This window comes from Pempheris klunzingeri, chromosome 20, assembly GCF_042242105.1.
Source record: "Pempheris klunzingeri isolate RE-2024b chromosome 20, fPemKlu1.hap1, whole genome shotgun sequence".
Lineage (NCBI taxonomy): Eukaryota > Metazoa > Chordata > Actinopteri > Acropomatiformes > Pempheridae > Pempheris > Pempheris klunzingeri.
In genome coordinates, this window is record NC_092031.1 from 11,823,007 (window position 1) to 11,849,527 (window position 26,521).

Below are 26,521 nucleotides of genomic sequence, written 5' to 3' on the forward strand. Positions count from 1 at the left end.
GCTATGTCCCACTTGCTCTTAAAGGGATTGGGTTTCCTCTTTGGACACCCCCCTCTCATTTCCGCCTCCCTCGCCGCGGCCCGTCCTCTCCCCTTCCTCCCCGGTTTTACTCAGCCGACACAAAATGCTCCACGGTGTTATTTTTTTCTCCCCTTCCTCCTCAGGCCAGCTGGAGCGGATCTGCTGCGCCGCAGAAACAGCCAGAGTGACTTTCCATTAACGGAGGGATGACAGACGCATCTTAAAGGGAAGTGCGCGCAGATCCTCCCAGTCGGCCTATAATAATGATGTCAGATAGTCAGATTTAGCACACAGGGAGAATAACAGCTCAGGACACACACACACACACACACAATAGATGAGAAATAGATCACAATAAATACATGCCGCCTGGCATGATCACAGACAGAAACAGATTAGCTGTCCTATTAGGAAAATATGTATATATATGTGGTGTTCTCTTGCCCTAATCAATAATAATTGCTGCTGTAGTATACTAACACTGGATTATTTATACTAAACACTGGATTAACCGATTAGCATATGGATAGAAAATAGTAAGTGATCAATCGTTTATGTCAAAACCTTCCAGATTTATTGGTTCCTGCTTCTCAGATATGAATATTAGTTGATTTTCTATGATTGGAAACTGAATGTATTTGGGTTTTTGGATGTTAGGAGGACAAAATAAGACATTTTAATAAGACAGCATGGACAATTTAGGACCAAGCGATTAATCAATTCACAGAAATAATGATAGTAATGATTGCTAATTGAAATCTTATTATTATTATTATTATTATATTATTTTCTCTATTCATCCTTTGGTCCACAGAATTTCAGGAAATAGTAGAAAAAAAAGCTTCCATAATGTTCAGATATTCAATTTAATGCCATAAAAGACAAAGAAAAGCAGCAAATATCCACATTTGAAAAACTGAAGCAGACATTTTTTTGGCATTTCTATTCAGTAAAATGTCTTAAATCGATCGAGTATCAGTTTAGTTGCTGATAAATGTTCAAACTGTTCCAGCCCTATAATAAACATCTTATAATAACACCACCTGACCAAAGTACATCAAATCAAGACCAGTTAATGTGTTAATATCAATTTATTATCTTTTTTAAATTACTTTTTAAAGCACCCCATTTCTTTTCCAATACATGTGTTAAGTTCCTTCTTCCTTCTCCTCCTCAAGCTTTGAATTGCTTGATTTGAATATTTAATAAGGATTTCACCCCCCCCCCCCCCACCTCCACGTCCCCCCCCACCCCGAAAACTCTGCAAAACACAGATGAGCCCGCGTTGCTTCTTTGTCTTCATCTCCACCCAGGCGTGACGCAAGAGGTGAGACTCCCTACTCACACTGACAACAACCCGTCTAAAAACACTACCACACTGACTTCCCCAACACGAAGGCCGTCCCGAACCCGCCAGTCTTAGTTTATATAAGGAGTTTATGCATGCACTGAGATTCCAACCAAGCATAAAGTAGTAGGTTATACAGGGAATTGTCTTGAGCTGGTGTTTCTGAGTCATACAAACAGCAGGGTGATTATCTTTTTCCATTTTTTTTTTCAATTAAAATAAAAAAAAACAACAAAAAAGTCCAGTTATTTCTGATCTCATTCAAGTAAACAACCAGCAGAAAGCATCATGTGCACCATGAAACACTGATTGGTGTCTTAATCCGTGAGGACGGGCTGCTGCGGTCACTGCTGCCGGGACGGCACAGGAGGGTGCACGTTCACAGCAGCTCAGTCGACGCCCGTCCTTTCACTTCTTCTTCTTCCTCTTCCTCCTCTTCTTCACACACTTCCAGCATGTTGTGCCGGTCGCATGCTGCATCCTTCAGCAGTCAGATTATCAACTAGGACTGTGCACGTCTCTCTTTGTCTTTTTTCCATGCTCCCTTCGAGAGGTTCTGTGTGGAAACTTCACAAACTGAAAACAAATAAATAAAAAGAAGAACCAGCATTTACATTCCAGTGCCCAATTGTAAAACCTTTTTTTTTTTTTTTTTGTCTATGAGAGTCCAGAGGAGGTCAGAGTTCACGTGAATCGTGGGGTGGTGCCGTCTTTTAAAATTCAATTGTTTAGTCTACAAAAAAAAAAGTGGCAATATAACCAGACCTTACCGCTCGACACACATACATAAATCATTAACAATTATTAATAATCCCTTATTAATAATCATTAATACCATGAACACACACCATACCTGACAATGCAACAGTTTTTTTATCATCTATTTTTTTTTTTACAGTCAAAAGTGGGCCCTTTTCTTCTCGCAAGAAAAATGTGAACATGATTACAACAACAATTACGTCAGGATTAGTTATGGTAATATTGACACCTATAGAAAATGCAGTTGGAGTTGTTGCTCTAAATCTTGAATTCAATACTCATTTGAATATATCAAAATTACTATCATTATCTTTGTTACTCTATAAAACCAATGACTTGTTTTTGTTTTTAATATTCCCATAAATATGTACAGTAGAGATCAAAAATGTGGGACAAGTGACCTTAAATGCCAGTGAAACTTGGACAGGTACGGTACATTTCAAATGTGTTTGGTCATGTTTACAAATGTTTTTTGTACATCTATCTCATGCATTGGAGTGACTCCCATAGACACTATGTTGTTTAGATACTCAATATGTCATGGATGCCGGAAAGCTTTTTTTTTTTTTTCTTTTTCTTTTTGTATTTGTACATGTCCACACAAATGTTTCTCCTCGTCCCAGCTGCATTTTTAGAACAGAGTCTCTCGCCTTTACAAACATTCTGTGTATTCGTATTCGGTTTTAAATCATCTTGCAGTCATCAAATAAAAATTTTGATGGCACGACATCCCTTTAAGAACCCCTTAAAGGCATTGGTGACGTTCCAAGCGATTTGTTTTTGTGTGTTTTTTTTTTTTATACACTTAATACAAAAAAATCAACAAAACATCAACAGTTGTAAATCAATAAAAAGTATTTTTTTCATTCCCCAGCAGGCTGGAGACTAAAGTAACCCATCTTTTGTGATTCTCCATCCATTTTCCTTTCTGGAGCAGAAGTTACGAGTGCTTGCTAGATATATCTGGACACTACGGACTACATACAAGTACATACACAATGCAAAAAAACCAGAATGATCCTTTTTTCCTCTCCCTGTCCTCTCTCTTTCTCCATTCCAGCATAGAACATCATAGAAGAAGACATGGCTGCCGTCCCCTCTCTCTGCAGCTCTGGGAGGAAAAAAAGGGCAAAATATCCCTCCTTTCACACTTCCTGTCTCACTTTTATACAGGCAGTAACAAAGATAAAAACGTTAAACACAAACCTCCTCTGATTTTCATCTAATATCACCTTAATCCAGCGGTACCGCAGGTGGTTTACATTCCTCCCTCCCTCTTTTACACCTGTGAGAATGGGAGAAGACCTCTCTACCCACCCTGAGTCGAAAGAAGCAGGGAGCAGCTCAATAATGCCAGTTTGTCCTCTTTTTTTGCCTCTGATGTTGACTGATCTCTTTGCCTTTCTGTGCGTTAAGAGGAAAGGGTGATTTCCCAAGATCCTCTGCATTTCAGCTATTCTGAGAGTTGAGATCAGCCCAAGAAAGGGGACGAGGCAAGGTGGCAAGCTGAGAGTATTGAGATGCAACCTGTGATAGCTACCTTCCTAAATCACTCCCACCCTTCATGCCACCACCCTGTCCGCTCTCTTCCTCCCTCCGTCTAAGAGTAGGAGAGGTGGGAGCCGTTAGAGATGTGTGAAGTGACTGAGGTGCTTCGGCTCAGGACCCCGTCGCTGCCCCCGGCTCCTCCGGGCCCTCCGCCGGACGCCGTCCTCCTCAGAGGCTGGGGGCTGTTCCTCAGGGCCATCAGGCTGGGGGCACCGCGCACGGCCAGCCCACCGCCGCCGTAGATCCCCCCCTGCGAGGAGGAGGAGGAAGAGGAAGAGGAAGACGGGCCAGAGATGGAGGGAGGGGCAGGTGGCGGGGGAGGTAGCATGGCCAGGGACTGGGAGGAGGAGCGTGAGGGCAGGTGATGGGAGAAGGGCAGGGGGTGTGGGTGGGCCAGGTCGCCGCCAGAGCCCCGCACTCCAGCCCACTCCCGCTCCCTCTCCTTCTCCCGCTCCCTATCTCGATCTCGATCCCGCTCCCGCTCGCGGTAGAGCTGCGGCGTGCTCTGGTGGTGGTAGTGCTGGGGCAGGTGGTGGCGCTGGTGGTGGGAGGAAGAGGAGGAGGAGGAGGAAGAAGAGGAGGCGGAGGAGCGGGACGAGTGGTGCACCTCCCTCCCGTCTCGCCCCAGCCCCAGGGCCAATCCCAGGCCATGGGAGGAGGAGGACTCGCTCCTGCGGTCTCCTGCTCCACTGCCGCTGCTGATGCCGCTGCTGCTGCTGCTGTTGTGGCTGCGGCGGGAGTGCTGCTGCGGGGGCATGTTCTGCGGGTGCAAGCCGTGGCTCCAGTGGCTGGCGGAGCGGGCGCCGGGAGCCGGGGCATTGGAGTAACCCTGCATGGGGTAGGCCTCGCTGGGGATGCCTGTGAGCGCCATGTTGCTGAAGCCCAGACGCAAACTCTCTGAGTCAAAGGACTCGATCTCGCTGGCCTGCCGCTCCAGGAGTGTGCGGATGCGTTCAGAGCGCTCGTTCTGCAGGGACAGCATCTCCTCCTCGATCTAGGAACAGGGCAGGAGAGCACAATGTCATTTTTTCCTTATCCAACAGTCAATATTTTCCATTTGCAAATGTGAAATTCTTTGGAAACTCAAAGTTTCCAAACTCTTGACCTTGGAAAAAGCCCACTGTTCATTAACACCACAACTTAAGGCCTGTTTTGGAGCGTTCAAATCACATCGTCTTTCTTAGCAGACAGAGTTTCCCAGTTGTCATGGAAATGTTCACATTTTTGAAGATGTGTCATAAGATGGAAAGCTCTCAGACATCTACAGAGTAGACCTGTCTTTTGTCAACGACTCTTTCCAAGGTCAAGAAAGGCCTTTCAATCTCAAGATTTAAGCTAACATAGATGAGCTAACACTGAAATTGCTAACAAGTATTACTCCATCTGCTGAGGAAGATCTTGCGATAAGACTGAAAGCTCCAGAACAAACACTGAGAGGACCCTGTGGTGTAACTGCATCATCAAAGGTGCTAAGTTTGAATCTTGCAAAATGCTAACGGTGCTGTCGTTACATGAGCGCTCCTCTGCGGCCTCACTTCAGTGACATCTGACCCTGTTGTCTGCAGGCCTGACTGGACTCTCACAACTCACCAGAGGCTTTTACTACATTTTAAGGAGCTTTGCTTTCATAGAAGTGACTCTAACCCTCTGCTCCAGCAGGGCGCGGCGGATGGACACCCTCTGCTCCAGGTCCTTGACCTCCCTCTCGTGTTGTGTGTCGGTGTGGATCTTGATCTTGCTCTGGTAGGCGTTGAGCAGCTCCAGCTCCTGCTGCAGCTGCATCCGCAGAACCTTGTACTCCGCCTCCTGGGTCTCATCCAGTCGCAGCTAAGAGATGGAAAAAAGAGGGAGTGTTATGAAAAATGGATTTGGCGCGATAGGATGGGCAACGGATTGTGTTTTAGTGTTGACACAGGTAGAAGAGGAAAAGTTTAGAGGGTTAGACAAACTTAAAGGAAAGAGAGGGAGATGCACAAGAGAGCAGAGGAGAGTTCTGTTGGATCAGTGTTTGGTTTGTTAAGTCAAGTTTGATCAGTCTGGGTCTGTGCAAGCTGCATCCAATGGGATTAATTAATAATTAATTAGTAATAAAATGTCAAACTAAAATCCAAGCAAGTAACTCCATGCATATTTTCCTGATAAACTTTAATGCCCCAGGTAGAGATAGTTTAGGTGGCTGTGAAGGATTATTGACTTTTATTAAAATTAGTAAAATAATCAGTATAATGTTACTAAATGTTGCACAACAGTAGAACTGCTTTGGCCTGTGTGTGTCTTAAAACCTGATTCCAGGAAACAGATTAAATCTTATTTTCATTCTTCATTTAAAACCTTTTTTTCTGACCTCAGGACTGAGTTTAATCAGTGAGTAGGAAACCTTCCCAAAGAGACTTTAACCACAGCATGAGTGGATGTGCTGACAAACAAGGGCAGCAGGGATTTGGCTTACTGGGCTTACGTGGCACGCTGCCATGTGAGGTAATTAAAGTAGCACAGGGCGTTATGTCATTGAAGGGAATGAGACGTTTTGTCAGGTCCCATCCTCTTCCTGCTGTGTTTCATTCATTTAAAAGCCTGGCAGTGAGTTGTGTGCTCACGGGGCAGCGGGTGAGTCAGGAGCTCACCCATAAGGAACTGATTTGAACAATAAGAACCTCCAAAGCAGTGGTGGAATCTAACCAAGTACAATAACTCAAGTACTGCATTTATGTAGAAATGTGAGGTACTTATACTTCACTTTAAGTACTTCATTGTCTTTGTATCTAATGGTTTCAGCCATTTTCCACGCAAAAATTCCCCAAGATGTCATAGTTCCTGCTTCTCATATCTGAAGATTTGCTGCTTTTTCTTGTAATTATTTTAGTAATAATCTTAGTTGATCTGTATTTCTAGGTTTAGTATTGGATCTGGATAACTGTGATGAGCATTTCTCACTATTTAATTCATTGATTAATGAGGACGTTATTCTGCATTTAGTGCTTTTTATACTGCCTCATAATACAGGCACACTTTTACTTCAACATTTTCAATGTAGAACTGTATTTTTAGTGTGATATCAGTACTTTTACTTGAGCAACAATAACAGATCTGAAAACTTCCCCCCAATTTTTACAAAACTGCAAAAAGCGACTAAGTGAAATGTCACTGAAAACATTTATGGTCCCTGCTGCACAAACTTTAGTCCTGACATTTATGGGTCAAGTGATGTCTGAAGACTACAAGTTTGAAAATGAAAAATAAATCTGGGAATGTGGAGGTATTAGTAGGAAGTAGTTTTACCGACCAAACTGTGGCTGAGTTGCATTGTGGGTAATGCAGGCACCTGATTTTGACAAGTAAGAAGAATGCGTAAAAAAGCAGTTAAAAAAGTGATAACTGGCTTTGCTGTGTTGATTTTCATCCTTTTTTAACAAAAAAACATCTTGAGTCCAGTATTATTATTATTATTATTATAGGAGTGCCAAATGGTGGAGCCTTTTTTAAGATAAAAAATCCTGTCCACAGTCTTATTCTGTGGTTGAATGTCAGCTGAAGTTATGACTGAACTTCATACACATTTTCTGTCTTAAAGTACTGAAACATCTTTTCTCTATCAAGATGTCAGATTTCACCAACGCTATCATCACTTCTTAGTTTTGCACTCTTGGGGCCTCTTCTCTCAGAAATTCAGGTGAAAGGATGTTTTGGAACAGCACTTGCAAGGAACTGTTAAAGGAGGGAAAGCAGGAAAGTGCACATCATTTGGTATGAAACTGGAAAACGTGGGTTTAGGTGGAGGTTGAGGTTTAACACTGAGGGACCGGGGTGAGCCTTGTTGGTGGGCAGGTAGGCGGGCTGACAGGTGGGACGGGAGGGCCCCCAGGCCAGGCACAGCAGTGGTGTGGTGCGAGTGTGAAGTGAACGACGTCTCCTTGCCTTACTCACAGCCTGTGTGGACAGCATATCATTGATGGAGTGGTCATACTGCTCGGCCAGGATGGCCAGCTTACGAGTCTGCTCGTCCTTCAGCCGCTTCAGCACGGCCTTGTGGTCCGACTTGGGCGTGTTCTCCAGCAGGTGGTTGCGCAGCGCCTTGTACTGACGGGTTTGGATCTTACAGGTGTCCTGGAACTGACGCTTAATCTGAAGCTCTTTGGACTGAAGGAGAGAGAAGAGAGATGGAGGCAGCTGGGCTCAAGAGCTCCTGTTGTTTTATAAATGAACATGGTGATAAAGTGCAGAAAATCAGGAAACACTAATGAAACTTTTTACTCACTTTTAAGATAATTCTTTTAACAACTTATGACTTCTATGAAAACATTGAAATGATGGTAATTAATGTTCACCATTAGTAATCTTAATCTTTAACAACTTAAAGTGTAAATACCTGTCAAATGTTAAATCTTTGCCAGAGACACCATCACAGCAAAACTGATGAGGGTTTGGACAATGATTTGCTTTGTTTTTACTTAATCATTCCTATAATTATTAGTATTTTCAGTTGTGGAGTTTTGTAAGTGCTGTAATGTTCGAGCACAATCGGCCTTTGCAAAAAAAAAAACAATATGTTCATTTTCTAAAAGTTGAATGTCTTCATGTTGTGCACTTCATACTTTAATTCATACAATGAATCCAACGTGTCGACTGACATTAAGTTCTTCTTCATGCATTTATTCCAACTTGTGAGAGGTGCACATTTAGTCTATCGATTGATTTATTGATGAGGTGAAGATGAATCGTTGTGAGATTACTGTGAATTTATGGAACAGTGTTTTCAGCATTGGTATAAATGGATGCGATGGTTTTACTGCAATGCAAAATAAACCTTTTGTGAATTTATCAGGTGAAAATGACTGAACAAGGCTGTTTAAACCCAATATTTAGAATCATTTTGGATATAAACAAAAAACATGAATGACTTTAGAACAACTGAGAATTTTTTTTCAGGTTTTCAGGCTGAATATTAAACTGAGACATCTGGATTGCAAATTGTGCCCTTAACATAATTGTGATTAATATGAACTGACATCTAAAGTGAACAAAACATGTTTACATTATTATTGAACCCTTTTTGGAAGGTGTAATTACTAAGAATTCTTTTAACATATTCAAGATTTTGACTGTGAGCACAAAACAATGCAGAAACAATATCCAGGGATGATTTTAAATCACTATGATTTACTTTCATGTACTCAAAATTAAACTTGTTCTGCATCTGGACATGGATTCAAATAACACAGCCTATGAATGACTATGCACTCATCAGTCCTTAACATCTTTTAACATATTTAAACCTTAATATGTCGATTAGAAATACTCACAGAACCTGCTGACATTACTTTAGGTGGATGTTTGCCAAAGGGAAGGGCACAACACTTGACAAGAGACAAAATATGTGATGATACAGGAGGAATGATGATGATGAACAAAACGGTAAAGGGATCTTTCTGCATGTGTAATAAAAGTGGCTGATAAATCAGGGGGAAAGTAAACAACAAATACGTGGTACTAATGGAAACAGAAATCATAAAAACAAACAAGACAATGATTTTCACACAAAAGAATTTATTTTTTTGTGTAAAGAAAAAAAAAAAATTGGAAGTATGACAAAATATCTTTCTATGCCTGCGTGCACACAGCCATACAGTACGGCAACACTCATGCAGCGACAAATGAGAATAAAAGGACAACAAAATGGCTGCCAAACACAATGCAGTACTAGTTTTAGAAATACTGCATAAATTAAATTAAAAAAAAAACTCAAAGTGATATAACTCTGTGGAAACTCACAACAAAACAGAATACAAACATGTAAACATACACAGAGGAACAGGAATAACTGATACTGGAACACAAATGTAAATCAATGGCAAATAAATTACATTCAAACAAAACGATGTTTGTTGTGAAATGTCCGTTTTACAGCTAGACCTACTTTTTTGTTCCCCCTGGGTCAAAGACAGTTGAGATCCTACTCGGTAATATTCCTCCATGTAAAATGGCTCAAATGTTGTCCTTCAGTGACATATAAGGCACTTCTTCTAACATAAGTAACATTTATAAGCAAGTAATGTATTTTACTCGTCTTAACCAGACGTCCCTTGCAAAAAATGCTAATTTTAAAATCCTTAAAGTCTGTAAACTTTTACCTAAATTTGGTTCATTTGACTTCATTCAATTAAATGTGCATTTCAGAACATTTTGGTGTTTCAGTCCTCATCATTGCCACAGCACCAGGGAAAAACGGCACTGTTAGCTATCAAGTTTCTTTTGGGGTTAGACTGAAGAAGGGCTGAAATTATCAACCATAAAAATTTATCATAAAAATCATTTCAGTCAATGCTCACGCAAAACTAGTGAAATATTCTCTGGTTCCAGCTTTAGAGGATTTGCAGTTTTTCTCTGCCTCATATCATTAAAAACTAAATTATTTGGGTTTTGGGTCGAACAAAGCAAGATGTTTTTAAAGACATCACCTCGTGCTCTGGCAAGTTGTGATGGAAATGTTTGAACTATTGTTGGATGTTTAAGTGTAATCATGAACGAAAACAATCATCATTTGCAGCCTTCGACTTAAGTGAGGATTTCTCCCACATTTGGTATTTTTTTACATGGTCTTTGGGACAGTGCAAAACTAATCAGGTGTCTGATATTACTGGAAATATTCTCTTCATATGATGGTGAACTGCTCAATCTTAACTTTCACATTCAGTAGTTGCCTCAATCTTTGGACTTATTTTTTGATTGCGTGTCTCAAAAGATTGTCGATATGGCTTCATATAAATTAAGCTACATTGAAACATTAAATAGATTTTATTATATTAAACTTTTAGTACTCCAAAGTACATCCTGGTTTCCTCTATAAATTTTGGATATGCCACTTCACAACGACTACTAACATTTGTGCAAACAGTTGTAACTAGGCACTCAACTGGTGTACACTTATATGATTAAGGGGAAAATATCTAAATGTTTACATGGTAAATCATAAAAAGATTATTGCATAAAGTGCAATAAAATCAGTTTATCTAACTAGACTCTGAAAGATAATGATTCATCAGCTGCTAATAATATCCATTGATCTCTTAACACGAAACAATGGAGTGGATAGGCTTAATGTTCCAGCTAAATGGCCCCAAACTTTATAATTTGAAGTCTTGTAATGTCTTCTGCCGACTATTTTCTGCTCCAACTTCTAAGCACAGAAACCGTGCTCAGAATCATGTCAGATGTCCTACAGTGGTCCCAGATATTTCTGCTTAGCTCTTTATTGCACTTTTAGTGTGCTAGTGTTCAGGGTGATTGTTTTAGTGAAGTATTTTCTCTTTTTCACAGTATTCAGCTTCCGGGAGTGGAATTACAGCCATGAAGCTACTCAACACTGTAATATTTGTTCCAAGCACTGAGATAAAAGTGCACCATTTGAAATAAGACCACAATAAAAGAAAAAAAAGATTGCACGAAAACGGTCTTAAAAATAACCATAAAAATTGTTGTCTTAGAAATTAAGAGCAAAATCCTAAAATTAAAGAAACTTTAAGGAACTTTTACAAAAAGCACAATAATGAAATGATAAAACTTCACTGGGTTTGGTACAGTAACTGTGGGTTTGGCTGCGTGCTTAAGTTTGCAGACCCCACTGATTTAACAGTACAGCGTGTGCATGCACGTGTGTGCATGTTTGGATAAGCTTCAAAAGCCAAAATCACTTTCAGCCAGATGGTCCAGATGTCCGTGTGCAGGGTGAAATATGTCTCATCTTTAAGAAATGTGACCAGAAACCAGTTTGGGAACTATGTAACAAGAGAGATATGTGGGCCCAAATCAAAAAGACACACAAACAATGGTTGAACAATGGAACGGAGAGCATGATCAGGATCACACTCACACACACCACCAGCACACACTCTTCCACTCTTTTCAATTGGTTGGTCTCACACTCCTGTTATCTCCATGGCCGAATTTTCCCCCTGACAAACCTTCCAGATGAAGTTCGCCTCAACCCACATTCCCATCTCCCCTCGTCACGAAACACCCTCTCTTCCCTCCGCTGTCTCTCCCTCTCCCTCCTCCTCCTCTCACTCTGTCTCCTCTCTCTGACCTCCCTGGGCAGCAGTAGGGGCAGCCTGCTTGGCATCTCCTTCTTCAAAAGGCCTACAGTTTGGAGTTTGCTTCGCACATTGAGTGGCAGCTTTTTAAGCAGCTGTCTTGCTAGTTTTAGCACTATGGAGTTAGCCAGGTCTGCCAGGACCCCTAGGGGGCGTCTACTGAAACGCCTCGCCCAGAGAAGGCCCTTGGCCAAGGAAGAGGTGTTACCACAGCGAGCCTGAAACTCTAAAGGCAAGCTCTTCAGGGGGACCGGGATTTTGGACTGGCGCACACCCCAGTTGCGCCCTGCTTTGGGGAACATCTCATAGAGGTTACGCTCAGCCATACCACCCAGCACTGACTGGCACATGGCAAACAGGGGTCTGGGCAGGCGGAAAAGGACGCGCATGCAGAGGCGGTTGACTTTGCGAGGTGCATGCTGGAAGAAGTCGCGGGCCGGCCTGACAACCAGCACCACCACCAAGTAGAGAGAGAGGAAGAGCGAGGGAGAGCTGAGGAAGGAGGCTGAGATTAAAATCATGGGGATGTAATAAATCCCCAAACTGAAGGAGAGTCCTAAGCTGAAGAGGCCACTGGCCCAGAGGCTGAGCGACAGGTAGGTGGAGAGAGACAGAGAGCAGCAGGAGCGGAGGAAGAGGTATGAGAAGAAGAGCGCCAAGAAGGCAAGCTCGGCGGAGAGAAGGACAGAGGCCACCGAGGGCAGAGGAGGTGAGCGACGGAGGGAGAGGAGGAAGATGGAGAGTAGCAGCAAAGTGAGGTTGGAGGGCTGGGCGGCAGCAGAGAGGGAGAGGAGGAGGCAGATGGCGTGAGAGAAGAGTGAAGGGAGGGAAGTCTGGGGGGAGGGAGGGGGAGGAGGGGCTGGCGGGGGAATGGGCTCCAGCTCCTCCGCAGCATCAGGGAAGTAAAACTCAGAGAGCTCATCGATATCTCGCTCACGGAGCCGTCTCTTTTCTGGGGACAGGGATGAGATGAACTCTGACGGACAACCATCGGCCACGCCCCTGCCCTCATCTTCCTCTTCACTGTCTACATGAGCAGCTTTACTGTGATCATCCTCGTACTCCCACTGCACTCCTTCGACTTCCCTCACCTCTGTGCCCTCCTCCTTCTCATCTTCACCTTCTCTGTCATCACTTCCCTTCTGTGTATTCTCATCATCTACCTCATCTTTCCTTTCAGCTGCAAGGATGCTCTCATCGTCCACCTCCCCATCCCTGAATTCCAAGACTGCTACATCGAGCTCATCTTGACCATCGCACATCTCCTTAGCTGCCACCTCCCTCTGGTTTTCTAACTCGCCCTCCACCTCTCCCACCCCCTTCTCAGAGTCCCAGCTACTGCTCTGCCCCTCAGTAGCCTGGCTCTCTCGTTCGTCAGGAGACCCCTGGCTCTGGGTGCTCTCACTCACTTTGAGGCTCTTGGGCTGTTGGCGGACCTCCACGGCGTGTTTCTGACGCAGTTCCTGCTCACGCCTCTTGTTATACTCCATCTGGTTGGTGAGCTCCGTCTGGTGCTGCGTGCGGATCAGCTCGGCCCGCGTATGCTGCACCAAGCCCAGCTGGCGGAACTCCAGCTCCTGAGTGGACTCGTGGTGACGAAGAAGCATGGCGCACTCCAGATCCTTCAAAGTCTGCTTCTTGTTCAGTTCCTACAGAAGAAACGGTGATGGTGAAGAGGCAGGAAGGATATTGTAGTAGGGGCGAGGACATTTTAGTATATAGTATCTGCAGCCATTTTTAAGGCAGTGATTAGCAGTAGTGTTTGTGTTGACTTTTAAATGTTTTGGGCATTCCCAGAATATGTATTAAAGTATGCAAAGTATATTTATGATCTGTGGTAAACACTGAAAACTTATTCCACCCGTTCTTTAAAGTTTTATTCAAAAGTCAAATAAGACCATGCAGCGTTTATGACAGTAAATATACACTACAATGGTCAGGTATCAGTTATAGTGATGGAGAGTCAATCATATTGGACCACTGGCTGCTTAAAATATGTCTTAAGGAGACTGAATTGTTGATCCGCGTTGCCAATCTAATTTAAAAATGATACCTCTCGGAGCAGATCTTGTTCCAGGTTGTGGCGTGCCAGCAGCATCTTTCTCTTGTACTGGCGACACTGTAGCTCATAATACTGCCTCTGCCGCCGCAGCAGGCCGGCTTCTTCCTCCGCCTGCAGCTGCTGCAGACACTCCTTCTGATGCACCAACCACTCTTGTTTCTCCCGCTTCGGTGTTGACTGGTTCTCATTCAGTTCCTTGAGTGGAAATCAATTAAAAGCAAATGAGCAATGCTGTTAGTAAAATTTGAGCGTGATTAAGGGTCCATTTGAAGCCGCAGGGTAGTGGCGAAAAGAAAATGGAAGTTATGAACAGCAGCCAATTTATGTAAAAACAGGAAATGAGTTTCTATCCATAAATTCTCACACAAATGCGTTAGTGGCAGCTGACTGGTGACATAATGTGACAAAATCCAGAAGCACCTCTTTGAGCTGCTCCTTTCGTTGGCGATACTGCCGTTTCTGGGACTCCAGCAGACTAGTTAACTCCTTCTTTTGCTGGGCCAGTATGTGCTGCTGAAACTTCTTCTCCTCTGCCAAAACTGCCTTTGTCTGAAAACGCATAAACACACAATCTCATTACTGTTGGGGCTGTGAGAGGCACCGTCTGCCCATGATGACACCGTAGCACCTTCAAACTTCTCTTCACTTTTGTTGTCAGCGTTTTTGTTTTAAAATGTTTTTATTGCCCCTGAGAGAAATACAAGGATAGACACTGGAAAAAGAAGAGTGGGGTTTGGATTAAGAACAGAGGACCTTGAGACAATCGCAGCCCATAGCGTGTTCCAACTGCCCAGCCGGACAAGCCAGACCAGATGGACAGAACGCCACTGCAGCTAAAGCAACCACCCCAGGGGGAGAAAAAAGCCTAAGCTAACCCAGCCTGACCCTGAGGCCGCTCCTGGCTGGTTAATGTTTGGTTGTAGGGAATGGAAAGGATGAAGGGACTCACAGCAGGAAATCAGAGACTGTTTGTGCCCACATCTTTACAGAGACTAGGGGAAGGTGGACTCTGCTGAAGTTGACAGGCAGCTTTCCCCATTTCCATCATCCTCTTTCCCTTAATCGCACACTTCTGCGTCTCAAATTGTCTAGCTTTCTCCACTTCTTATTCATGTATCCCTGCGTTCTCCCCTCGCATCGCTCACTCATTCACTCTTCCACCAGCTCACCTCCTTCTCCAGGATGACCTGGTGCTTCTTGGAGAGTTTTTCTCCCTCCATTGAGAAGCTGTTCCTCTGATTCTCCAGCTCTTTGTCCAGTCTCAGCTGGTGCTCGTCCATCTCTGCCTTCAGTTTGTTCTCTAGGCCCATTAGTTGCTTCTGATGCTGCCGTCGCATTCGCTTGTACCTGTGAAGGGACACCGGGAATGAAGTTAGCTAGACGGAAGAGGGAAAGCCCTTGAGAGATACTGTCACTACTTTTTCGACTTTTACTTCTAACATGGTTTTCACTGAGGGTTGCCTTTGTTCTCTTTGAAGTACAAACATTAAGGGTGGCCATTTCATTTAAACTTTTATAAGGCAGGCTCTATACAGCCCGTTTGAACTGCGAGTATGATTAAGAGCTAGACAAATAAAACTTGACAAGTGGTTGCTTTCTCTTTCTTTTACAGCAATGTATGATTTACCAGCCCTGATTCACAACGGTTATGTTACCCTGACATCTGCTCCCTCAGGGCAGAGCCCTGCTCGTGTTCCTGGATCTGACGCGTGACGAGCGAGGCTGTCCTGATGGTGGCAAAATGGTCTCTGCCACGACGACGCCTCCCTCCTCCTCCTCCTCCTCCTCCTCCACCACTGCCACCGCCGCCACCAGCAGAGGAGGCTTCCCGTTGTGAGTCAACCTCTGGCTGATAGGGATCATCATAGATATTGTCATGGCTCTAAACAGGGGAGACGAGGTGAAAAAAAAGAGAGAGAGGAATGATTTGTAAAAAACTAATTGTGGTGTTTTAATGTTTTTAACTGACTAATCTCTTACCTAGATCATCCTGGTGCTAGAAATTAAATAAATTGACCATATAACTAAATTTGGGGCTTTCAAGCCCACCAAAGAGTCAACCACACCATGAAGCTGTGGCAGTAGGTGTGGGGAGCTTGCTGCCATGCTGATTTTCTGCTTCTGCTCTGTGGGTGGCGACACTAACATGTCTACACTGGTGCTGTTATTACCTTCTACTTCCTGTAGGTGGTGCACACTTGCATGTGTATATAACTGGTCTGACAATGACAGATCAGCTTCTCTTGCAGACCACATGCAGCCAATATACTGTGTAGTACAGTGTGTCCAAGTCCAGTATTTCAGACAAATCAGAGGACAAACGCAAGATAAGCTTCCAATAACTCTACACACTTTGCTCACTGAGTTGATCTGAAAACTTAATTTCAAATAAGTCTAAGGAAAAGAAAGGAAACGAAAGCCTTGGCTCTGTGTGAAACTGAGTGCAGAATGGGAGGGGTGGGGGGGGGGGGGGGGGGGGTGTAACGATACTCCACCTCAACATACCCACCCACAGTAAAGCATTCGGACTGACCAGGGGCTTGTGCAGGACAGAGCTGTTGGAGGTGACCGTGTGCTCTCCCTCCTGCATCATAGCCATCTCCCCGCTGTCGTCGGAGCCGTCTGCCAGACTGTTGACCGAACTACTCTGGGAGCTGGCGCTGATTGACATGGATGGCAGAGAGTGGGAGCTCTCCATGCTGTTGACTGTGCCGGTGCGCAGCATATACTGCTCCACATCCTGGTGGAAGGGAGAAAAGATTTAGTCGAGACGGTTAAAATATTGGGAGGACAGTCAGGACTTTGGTGATGATGGTGAAGATGCGGTCTCTTTACTCATACGGTTCTAGTAGCAATGGTAGCGGTGTACCGACCAGTTTATAGAGAATATAAACATATGCTTATTGTATGAAAACCTTTCTGAGCAGAGAGAGTAAAATATGAAACATACTAACAGTGACACACAGGCCTATACTCTAGCAGCGCAGCCCCACATTCTCTGAATTCCTTCATTTCCTTTTGGGGGGAAACAGCCAAAGGGAATTAAATGTTGATGGAAACAAAGGCCTTTGTATGAAGAGGAAGGGGTCCCAAGTTCCCAATATACATTGAGAAGTACAATACAAAGGCAGGATGGATGCTAAAACCAGCTGTTTCCCTCGTACACCCTGATAGGTGCTTATTGCTCTTCAAAAATATTAGGTTTGTTGAAGGTTTGTCTTCAAGGCAACTAGTGTGCTTGAGTGCCACTAACTTTGGAGTTACTACAGGATCTGATTTAGTGCAACTGGCATTTAATTTAGTTTAAAGTGAGCATAAATTAAGAGCTGAAAGTCAATAGAAGCTAGTATTTATCTATATTATCAGTCGCTGCGTCTCTAACCTTCCCACCTCTCTTCCTTTTTCCTCATGTCTCACAACAGCTCTGTTGGCCTCCTCCTCCTCCTCCTCCTCTCCTCCGTCCCATTCTTACCTCTTCCTCATCTCCTCCTTCTGGTGCGGGACCGTTGTGTGCCTCGTGGAAAAGGATTTTCTTCATCTTCCGGTACTGAAGGTTGTCCAGCTCGCGGACAGCATCCTTGGTGCGGGCGATCAGGTCCATCACAACCGTCATGGGACGCTCTCTGCATAGGAAATGGTGCTGGGTGGACAGAGACAGATTGTACAATTAAATAGTGTGAGGATTCTAATGTCAAGGTCCCTGTATATTAGAAACCTACATGGGATTTAGGGTGTTTGTTTTGGGGCTGGGCGATTATGATTGTTGATCATGATTATTTTCCTTTATACTGCAATTCTGCCTATTAACCACGACTGTGAAGGACCATTTATATAGACCATCTATTGTGAAACCTCTTTATTCAGGAAGTGATCATTCTCAGTTGACTGTGACTGAATTATTTGGTTGTGTAACTCCATGCCTATTTGTTGATCTGGGCAGTGTGTTTTTGTTTAGTTTGAGAACATTTTTAATGCCTTTAGTGCAATATTGTGTCATTTTAAATGACAAAATATGTGCTACACTGTAGCCTCTGGGAATTTCTCTGTATTTACACCAATTCAATTGACAAAATCAGAATATATTGGACAAATTCATTCCTACAGCACATGGCCAATCATTGTTGGCACAAAGGAGCACATAAACTAAACTAGGCTGCCTACTTCCTTACTACAAGCTCCACTCACTATTTTCCTTTGATGTTGAAACGTTAGGCAAATCATGTTTCCCCAACAGCAACAGGCTGACCTGCTTATGACTGTGCCAAAGCATGATTGAGCCAACAGTAACAGCCAATGTACACAGAGACTACTACAGTATTTGATTAACACTCAACACCAGGTAGCAGCTGGTCGTAACTGAAGAGACAGAGGAGCACTTATTTTTAACTGACTAATTTAACTTCCAACACCTGGTGTACAAAACAGAATTAAATTTAATGTCTGCATGCCTCTGAATTTGATTATTGCCATTAAAGAATGCTATACAATGAATGATTGTGCAACCCACGCAGAAAGGCTCAAACCTCCATTTGTGACCTACACATAACACACGTTACAGTCTTTTATTACAAGAAACACACTCTATTCATTCCTTCAATTTATAACGATTTGCTCCCTGACTAAAAGCTCTCCGGTTCTTCTTGCTTGATCATAAAAACACTCTCTAACAAAGACGGTCACATGTCTGTGCCTGCCTGCATACACAAGATCAAACAAGTCTTCTGACACCCTGCCCTACCTTGAGCAGCACATCAGAGGTAGGTCTGTCCTGGGCGATCTTCTGCAAACAGGAGTCCACAAAATTGCGGAAATAATCCGACCTGGAAATGATACAAAAATCATTATAAAAGCATTATTCATTGTTGTGGGAAATGCTATGACAGGTGAAAACATCTTGTTGTTTTTGTATTTTTAAAGCTCTATGTGGTGACTCTTGCATAGTAAAACATTAACTTTTATTTATTTATTTTTTTACCAATGTTGTTGTTTATTAAAAGTAATCTCTCAAAGCATTTAGGTTGAGCCTTTTAAAATGTGCCTATTGCAACAGCACACTGGGGCAAAACAGTTTCGTAGAATTTATACTGAACAGAAACAACATTACCATTAAATGTGCTCATTAATTCAGTGTGATCTGTGAGCACCAAGTCACAAATTCCAACAGACTAACGCTGCAAATTTTGACCAGACTCTCATGATTGTTTTAAGTTACTTTAATTTCCAAACGTTTTGTTCTCGGGACGTCTTGGTAATGGTGTGTAAAATAATAAACTCAATCAATCCTCAATCCTTTGAATACATTATGCTGAAAGAGCCTCAACAACATTAGACGCTCTTGTATAAAAGACAAAAACATTGATAACATAACCTCAAGCAATGCAAGAAAAAAAAAAATAATCGTGCAACAAAAGTCTTATTTGCCTAAAAGGACATAGACTGGTTAGGAAGTTTCACCAACTCTCACCAGTGATTAGACTGCAACACAGGGCTCTCATTCTGGGCGATGTGGTATAAGGCACTCATAGCATTCATGTTGAACAGAGGAGGCTTCCTTTCCGCTAGAGAGTGACAAAGCACGACATAGCGTGACAGAGACAGAGAGTGGCAGATAAAGAGCAAGAATAAAAAAAAAAAAAAAAAGAAGAGGAGAAAGCAAAGAAAAGGGTTGGATGCTTTCAGCTTTGTGAACACATAAAAACACACTTGTGCACCATTTTATAGCCAACTCTTACCCAGCTCTATGCAGGTAATGCCAAGTGACCACACATCCACCTTCCCGTCGTACTGACCCTCGTCCATGGCAAGGATCACCTCAGGGGCCATCCTGCATGGAGGACACGACAAAGCATCTCAGCCATTTCCAGCTGTTTTTCTTTTATCCTACAGAGCCCCACCTCAGGGCTCACTGTGCTTTCCGACGTCTACATCGCATGAATAGACGTGAACATTATGAGGGTTAGGATGCCTCGTGTGCATTAACAACAGTAACAAGTAGCTGATCAGAAGTGGAATCTGATGTCCTTGAGAGAAATATGTAGATAGTGCTTAAAGGATTAGTTGACTGACAGTAAAATACCAAACACTAACCTGTATATATGTAAATGTACATAAATATTTGAATTATCATTTGTGTGCTCAAAGCACATCGGGTTCTCCTAACTTGAAATTAGCCTGCAGATCAACATTGTCTTTGCTCTGCTTTGAATGAATTTGAATCTGACTTCCAGGCCGCCACACCTTATAGGAATCTTTTCTGCTTCATGTGTGTGACAATAAATGAAGCACAGCCAGCCAGACCTGCATGATTAGATACCATCAGGGGTAACAGGGGGTGTTACCCCCAAGCTCCTTCTTGTGACCGAGTCTGATGTCCTACCAGTAAGGTGTTCCCACGAAGGAGTTTGCAGGGGCAACGATGGAGGCAGAGCCAAAGTCTCCCAGTTTGACCTGACCAGGCTCTGTTAGCAAGATGTTTCCTGCCTTCACATCCCTGAGACACAGAGAGAGAAATGATCAGAAAAAAAAAAAAAGACAATTGGGAGGAAGCAAAAACAAATAGGGAGACATGAGAGAGAAAATGTACTGTTAGAGGCTGAAATGTGTTGCTGCACAGTGTGTGAGCACATACACAGTTGCATAAGCTTATCTTAGGCGGCACAGTTTGTGCTTTCTCTTCTGTATTTGTTTTGTCTCTTGTTAGAAGTGTAGGCGAGGAGCGCAGAATAGATACAGATAGTGAGAAAAGGAATGGGGGGTTACCTGTGAATCATGTTGTGAGAGTGAAGATACACCAATCCCTGCAATGCACCATGGGTTATGGCAGCTATTTCTACTTCCTGGAGGGGTTTCTTGTGGACTGGGAGAAGAGAGATATTCGGGGGTATCAGACATGGTTTATGTGGATAACTGAAAAATATAATGAATCACTCAGATGTCTCTGTTGTTTCCTACTTACCTTCTAAGAGGTCAGAAGCTGAGCCCAAGCAATACTCCATCACCAGCTAGGAGACACACACACAGAGGGAGAGTTAAAGCACATGCTATTTTCGGGAGCCTAACCCAGGAGCACACTTGACGTTAAGAACTTTTTCCACACTTGACCCGAATGGAAAGAATTTTTTTGGATCGGAGGCACTTTTCCCTGAGAGTTCAGTACAGTTACTACAGAGTGAGAGCTGATGTCGTACTAAAGGTACAGCCAAGAAAGGTGCTGTCGAGTCCTCTTCGAAACAGAGGTGTGAGCAAATAAAAGTCACATTAGTGTCATCTAACAATAAAGATCTGCATAAAGGTGATTTGATCTTTTATGGCGTTTCCACTGAAAGAACCTTTTGAGGAACAAAACCTGCATTTCAGCCGGAGGAACCAGGGACTAGACTTGGTTCCTGTATGATGATTCCAGATTCTGTTGGTTCAAGAAGTCTCAGGTTGGAGTTTGCAGGGCAGACTCCCAAGTGATTGGTGAAACTGAGACTCAATTACAACTTGCATACCACTTCACTTCACAGAAAAAATAAGGAAGCACCTTGAGCTACAAGTATCGATATTAGGAGTCGACGTTTCTTGTTGGTTATTATGGTTAAAAAGGGAGCTGGACTTTGTAGTTGACTTCCTGACAGAGCGTCAGCAAGTGAATGAAAGAGAAGTGAGAGAAAAAAGTGGGTAAAGCAGAGAAATAAAACTTGATTTGATGATGGTTTCATGTCGGTTATGTTCTAAACCTAAAATAAATTATCATCAAACATTTTTCCTATTCACTGCCATCCAATTCAGACATTAAGAGTCATGCATTAAAATGTCCTTTGGATGAAAGTCTGCATTAACATGAACCGGTGTGTTTGAAGGGGGTGCTGAAATATGTCTTGCCCCACTCCCAGACGAGACCTTGCCATGTTTGTCACTGGGACCGAAGAGCATTAACATACTGAGAAGAACCTCCTGTACATGCAAAATCTCACATTTTGTGAACGAGACGTAGGCGGCGTACAGAATAGCCATAGATGTGAATTGCGCAATTCACTTACAATTAGAGCTTTAATCGAGCCTATGAATACAGTGCAGGACAGAGAAGTGTGTGCACACACTCACCCATGCTGTGTGCTCTCTCAGGTAGCAGCCGCGGTACTCAACAGTGTTGGGATGGCGCAGCTTCTGGAGGAACTTCACTTCCTTGATGATATCCTGCCATTTCTGCAACACAAGCAGAGCCACAATCACTTATGAGCGAACTGACTGAGAGAGTGATTTCCCACCTACGACAGATGAAGGATCAGAGAGTCGTCAGGTCCTACCTCATTGGACTGTTTGCCACTATAGGACATCTTCTTGATGGCCACCACTTCATTGGTGCGGATGTCATGGGCCTAATGTAGAAAGGTCAGGAATGCAGACGATAAATTACTTCTTTTAAGTCAACCTGCAGCCAGCATCAAAGCACCATCACGGAGCACTTGATAACTCTGGGATTTATCAGCCATTTTTACATCAGTGCCAACAAAGAAATCACTATTACATAAAACAAGGATTTCTGCTGAGCCTCCTTCCCTCTTCTCTTCCGCCCTCTCCCGTCGATCCCTTCATCCATGACTAGCTCCTTTTCACCCTTCATTAAACAGGCCTTTTCATCCACCACTTGCGAATTGTCCTTTGTCCTTGACTCGTGCCGTGCTTTTACCCTTTTCCTCTCCTGCCACCTTCCATTTTCAGCTGATTTCATCTTGTGTCCTTATTGACAGTACCAGCATCGTCATCATCACCACCACCTTCCCTCCCGTCCGACAGATGACACCATCTTGGATCCACGACATCACTCTTACCATTGTCTGGCAGCGATTCTGCTTTGTTGTGTTTATTATTTTATTTTTTTTTTTCATACCTTCATCCCCTTGACGCAGGCTTGATTCACCACTATGACTACATCTCACTTATGGGCTGTTTCTGTTTTAAGCTCGGTGGAAGAGTTTCTGGGTTGTACAAACATGCAACTAACTGATATGGCTTAAGCTGCTACAACTTTCATCGTGCCATTTTCGCAGCTGGTTTCATTATCAGTTGCCTAATAATTAGTCGCCAATGCTCATATTTCACAAGTATGAGCTGCTCACTAAACCTCAGTGATATATTAAAAAGACCTGTCTGTGATATTTCTCAGTCACTAAACTCCCTCGCCTGATAAATATTAAATATAATTCTGCACCTGATATTCATGGTACTCTTTCAATGTTTAGTGTCTCAGTACTATGAGGTCACCTAAGACATACAATTCAGACCTATCAGAGGACACCAGCATCGTTCATTCAAATTATACTGACTGAGAAATTACACTTAAGGTCTCCATCACGTAAACACCAAAGAAGGTGACTTACGAAGTAGACCGCTCCGAAGCTCCCATGACCGATCTCCCTCAGGTCTGTGAAGAGCTTCTCAGGATCCTCCCTGAAGAAGAGCTCAGCCACCTCCGGGTCCTTCAGGCTCCCGGCCCGCACACTCGACGGCATGGCCAGCGCCTGGTGAGCGCGGAGGAGAAACACTGGATGAGCGCCTGTTATTTGTAAGGATATTTAACATTTGCAATGGGCTGACGTTTCTGTGCACTTTATTACTTAATGTTATATATTATTAATTGTATATATGTTTACATCTATGTATTGAGTAAGTGTTTTGCTTTTAGTAAAGTTTTACTTAAACTCCATAAAGATTTGCTCAAAAAAGAAAATATGGTTACATATAATGACACATTTGCTTCTCTTGAGGAAAACATTTTTTAATATCCAGTTTTCTATAGACTTCTGATCTGAACTCTGCTTTGTTATCACTAATTTGCACTAAATCCCACATTTAGCACATTTCTAACCTCACTTACATATTATTATTCTATATTTTGTATATCTTTATATCAACACTGAATTCCTCTCAGTTACGCCAAAGGGCTGCACGCTCTATTGATCACTCCAAGAGTTAACAGCGTTTGCTTTTCCACTCTGCAGGGTCAAGTCACTTTGGTTCATGTGTAGAAGGCGTAACGTGCTCAACGTCTGCATTTAAACAGACTACAAGATTGCTAATGTGTGTTGGCTCATATGGATGGAAAATATCAAAGTGCCCATCAGCTTCAAATGACCATCCATCCACCCACCCAATTATTCATCCATCATCATCCATCTGTCTCTCTAACAGAGATGTACGGCTGAACAATACTGAACTACAGTATTTAACAATTAACACTGAAATGTTCAAACATAGTCAATCACCATTATTTCCCCAGATACCATATATGCAGCTTTTAGCTACTGATCCAATTCCAAATACACAGAAATTAAAAACTGCTTCGCATAATAATGAATTGTTTGCTAAACAAAACTATTCTCTCTGACAACAATTTTAACCAGTCCTTTACTGCTCCTTCACCAGCCCGCACACTCACCAACATGACCATCTCAGTTACACAGCTCGCCTGTGTGTGTGTGTGTGTGTGTGTGAGAAACAGTTCAACAAAACACAATAAAATCACACTAAATAACCAGGCGGATTAGATGCTTTGCCTCAAAGATTAGTTGAAAAAAAAAAAAAAGCCATCCATACTCGTTTCAAGGTTAAGTAATATATTTGGATAGTACGCCACAGTTGGTCACATTACATGCTTTACAGTTCGACCACCACACATGCTTACACTGCGATGCTGATGCTTAAACAATACATTGTTCAGCACAAATGAAATACATCGATTACTGTTGAGCTCATTGTTGTGAAGAGACTCTAGCGCTAAATGGATGTAAAGAAGACAAAAAAAAGCCCAACTGATACTGGATTTCTGAGGCTGATTTTAAAAATCAAGTGATGATCTGGTGATAGTAATTTCCTCTACATAATCACAGCTAGACCAATTTAATTGCCCACCAGTTAAGCAGGTCCATGATTTATTTTTAACGTGTGGCAAGTATTACCTTTGTTTTTAAAGGGTAACAACCTGTAGCCACCACAGAGCTCGATATCTCTCTGAAAAGGTCACCAGAGGTTTCCTGACCAATTATGGAAATATAGCCAAAGTAGGAATGTTCACAAATGGGGAGAGAAATAGATATGTGGCTATTGGATACTGAGTTTACTGATTTGATCAGTATTGTATTATATCCTATGACACCCTTAGACAATAAATATTTGTCATACATGGCATCTTTGCAATTCTAAAATCTATAAAATCTTATTTACAGTATTTTGTTTCAATGCTGTTCGTAATTCTGTATTAGAAATAATTAATCACAGGATCAAAATTATGAGGAATTATTAAATGACTGCACTGCGATTATCATTAGATGTGTGCTACTACAGAAGGCCTAAACAAAACCACATGATGTTACTCGCAGTCGCAGCCTTTATAGACCCAACGTCTGAACTGTCTGTCAAGTTAACCGCCTGGCATGAGACATATCATGGGATTTTGACGAAGAGTTAACGTGGTAATGTAACTCATGCTCCATACTCTTTAAGTACTCAGTGACTTAACAACTGGGCCTCCATGTCAGTATTTCCACACACTTCAAAACGATCGTGCATCAGATGAAATAATCCTTTCATTTTGTGACTGTCAAAGGGGAAGCATGTGGTTCCCCTTTGAAAATGAGAAGTTCTCTCAATCTTACAACCAAGCCTAAAGCAAGCTCTCAATCCATTTTATAAGATCATCCTGTCATACTGCCAGACACACACACACAGACACAAATGCTACAATGATGTGGCTTCATCCACACATTCTCTCTCTATCCTACATGCAGTTTCACAGCCCTGCAGCACCCTGGGCACATTTTGGAAAACAAAATACATATTGTCCTTGGCTGGTGAGACAGAGAAGTGATTATCTAGATAGGTGCTTGCCATCAGCATCATGTAGCTACAGTGTGCATCTCAGCTGAGCAAACTACATGGCTTTTGCACTTGGCTGGTCAATTAGGCTATATTTGCTCACCAAAGAAACGCCTGACATATATTCAGCTGTACACAACAACAACTCCAGCCTGGCTAGGGTGTTCAGGGTGCAGGCCAACAACAAGCCTACATGTCAATGTCAACCAGGATCTCCAGGAGATGAAAATTGTGTGAATTAATATTGCTAGCTGCTCCTTTCCCCCTGCAAACACAGGCGCGTCCGGCTGCTTTAGCGTGCTGAATGATTTATATCGTGTCTTACCGTGGCTTTTGGAATCCACTGTAGCTAGCTGTGGAGCTAGCTAACTGGCCTGGCTGGAAAATATTGGTCTCACTCCCCTTTCCTCGGCACTGGTGTCTATTCAACACGAACAAGCCACATTGTGCCTGTCGATGCTTTTACTCAAACTCCTCTCCATCCTGATGCTCCCAGTCAATTGGACAGCTAGCGCGTCTTGCACGACTTGACATGAGTAAAGTGCCAGTCAATTCAGGTGACAGCTAGCTGACTGACGCCTGCCAGCTAACAGGAGCAGAGCTGTCTTCAAGAGAAAATCAGAGGCTAGCTCTGGCTGCTGTTAGCTACACCGCTAACTAAATAACGTAACGCCAGGAGCTGCCCGGGACGTTTTCAATGGGAGACTGATTCATTAATTTCCACGGGTCTGCTCCGTGCTCCACTTTGTACTGTCATTACGTTAGTGCTGTCGGCAGATTTCATCTCCAGTTCGTGTTATCCCCATTTTGCTCGACTCTCATCCGTTTTTTGTTCAG

General features: G+C 43.0%; 1 protein-coding gene across 3 annotated transcripts; it reads right to left on the minus strand.

The window, feature by feature from the left end:
- Positions 1-3,728: 3,728 nt before the first annotated feature.
- Positions 3,729-26,521, minus strand: taok2b (TAO kinase 2b). Of its 3 annotated transcripts, XM_070851440.1 has the most exons (20): positions 26,010-26,521; positions 23,191-23,331; positions 22,117-22,188; positions 21,914-22,015; positions 20,781-20,826; positions 20,585-20,681; positions 20,202-20,315; positions 19,558-19,649; positions 19,290-19,383; positions 18,564-18,645; positions 17,298-17,465; positions 16,359-16,565; positions 15,481-15,707; positions 14,995-15,172; positions 14,246-14,374; positions 13,817-14,020; positions 13,173-13,412; positions 7,601-7,813; positions 5,321-5,503; positions 3,729-4,670 (listed from the first exon to the last, which is right to left on the minus strand). In XM_070851440.1, the coding sequence occupies exons 2-20, from the start codon at positions 23,320-23,322 to the stop codon at positions 3,729-3,731; spliced, it is 3,522 nt and encodes a 1,173-aa protein (XP_070707541.1). In that variant the 5' UTR covers positions 23,323-23,331; positions 26,010-26,521. The 3 variants fall into 3 exon arrangements, with proteins under 3 accessions (XP_070707541.1, XP_070707540.1, XP_070707539.1); XM_070851439.1 differs by lacking the exons at positions 3,729-4,670; positions 5,321-5,503; positions 7,601-7,813 and having other exon boundaries at positions 10,043-13,412; XM_070851438.1 differs by lacking the exons at positions 3,729-4,670; positions 5,321-5,503; positions 7,601-7,813 and having other exon boundaries at positions 10,043-13,412; positions 16,335-16,565.

Bases quoted from the DNA above. Each gene is read 5' to 3' on its own strand.
- taok2b (XM_070851438.1), bottom strand. From the start codon at position 23,322: ATGCCGTCGAGTGTGCGGGCCGGGAGCCTGAAGGACCCGGAGGTGGCT. The intron at 20,827-21,913 runs GTGAGTGTGTGC...TGTGTCTCCTAG, and splicing joins TGAGAGAGCACACAGCATGG to CTGGTGATGGAGTATTGCTT. The intron at 15,708-16,334 runs GTGGGTATGTTG...TCCCCTGTTTAG, and splicing joins GTCCGAATGCTTTACTGTGG to AGCCATGACAATATCTATGA.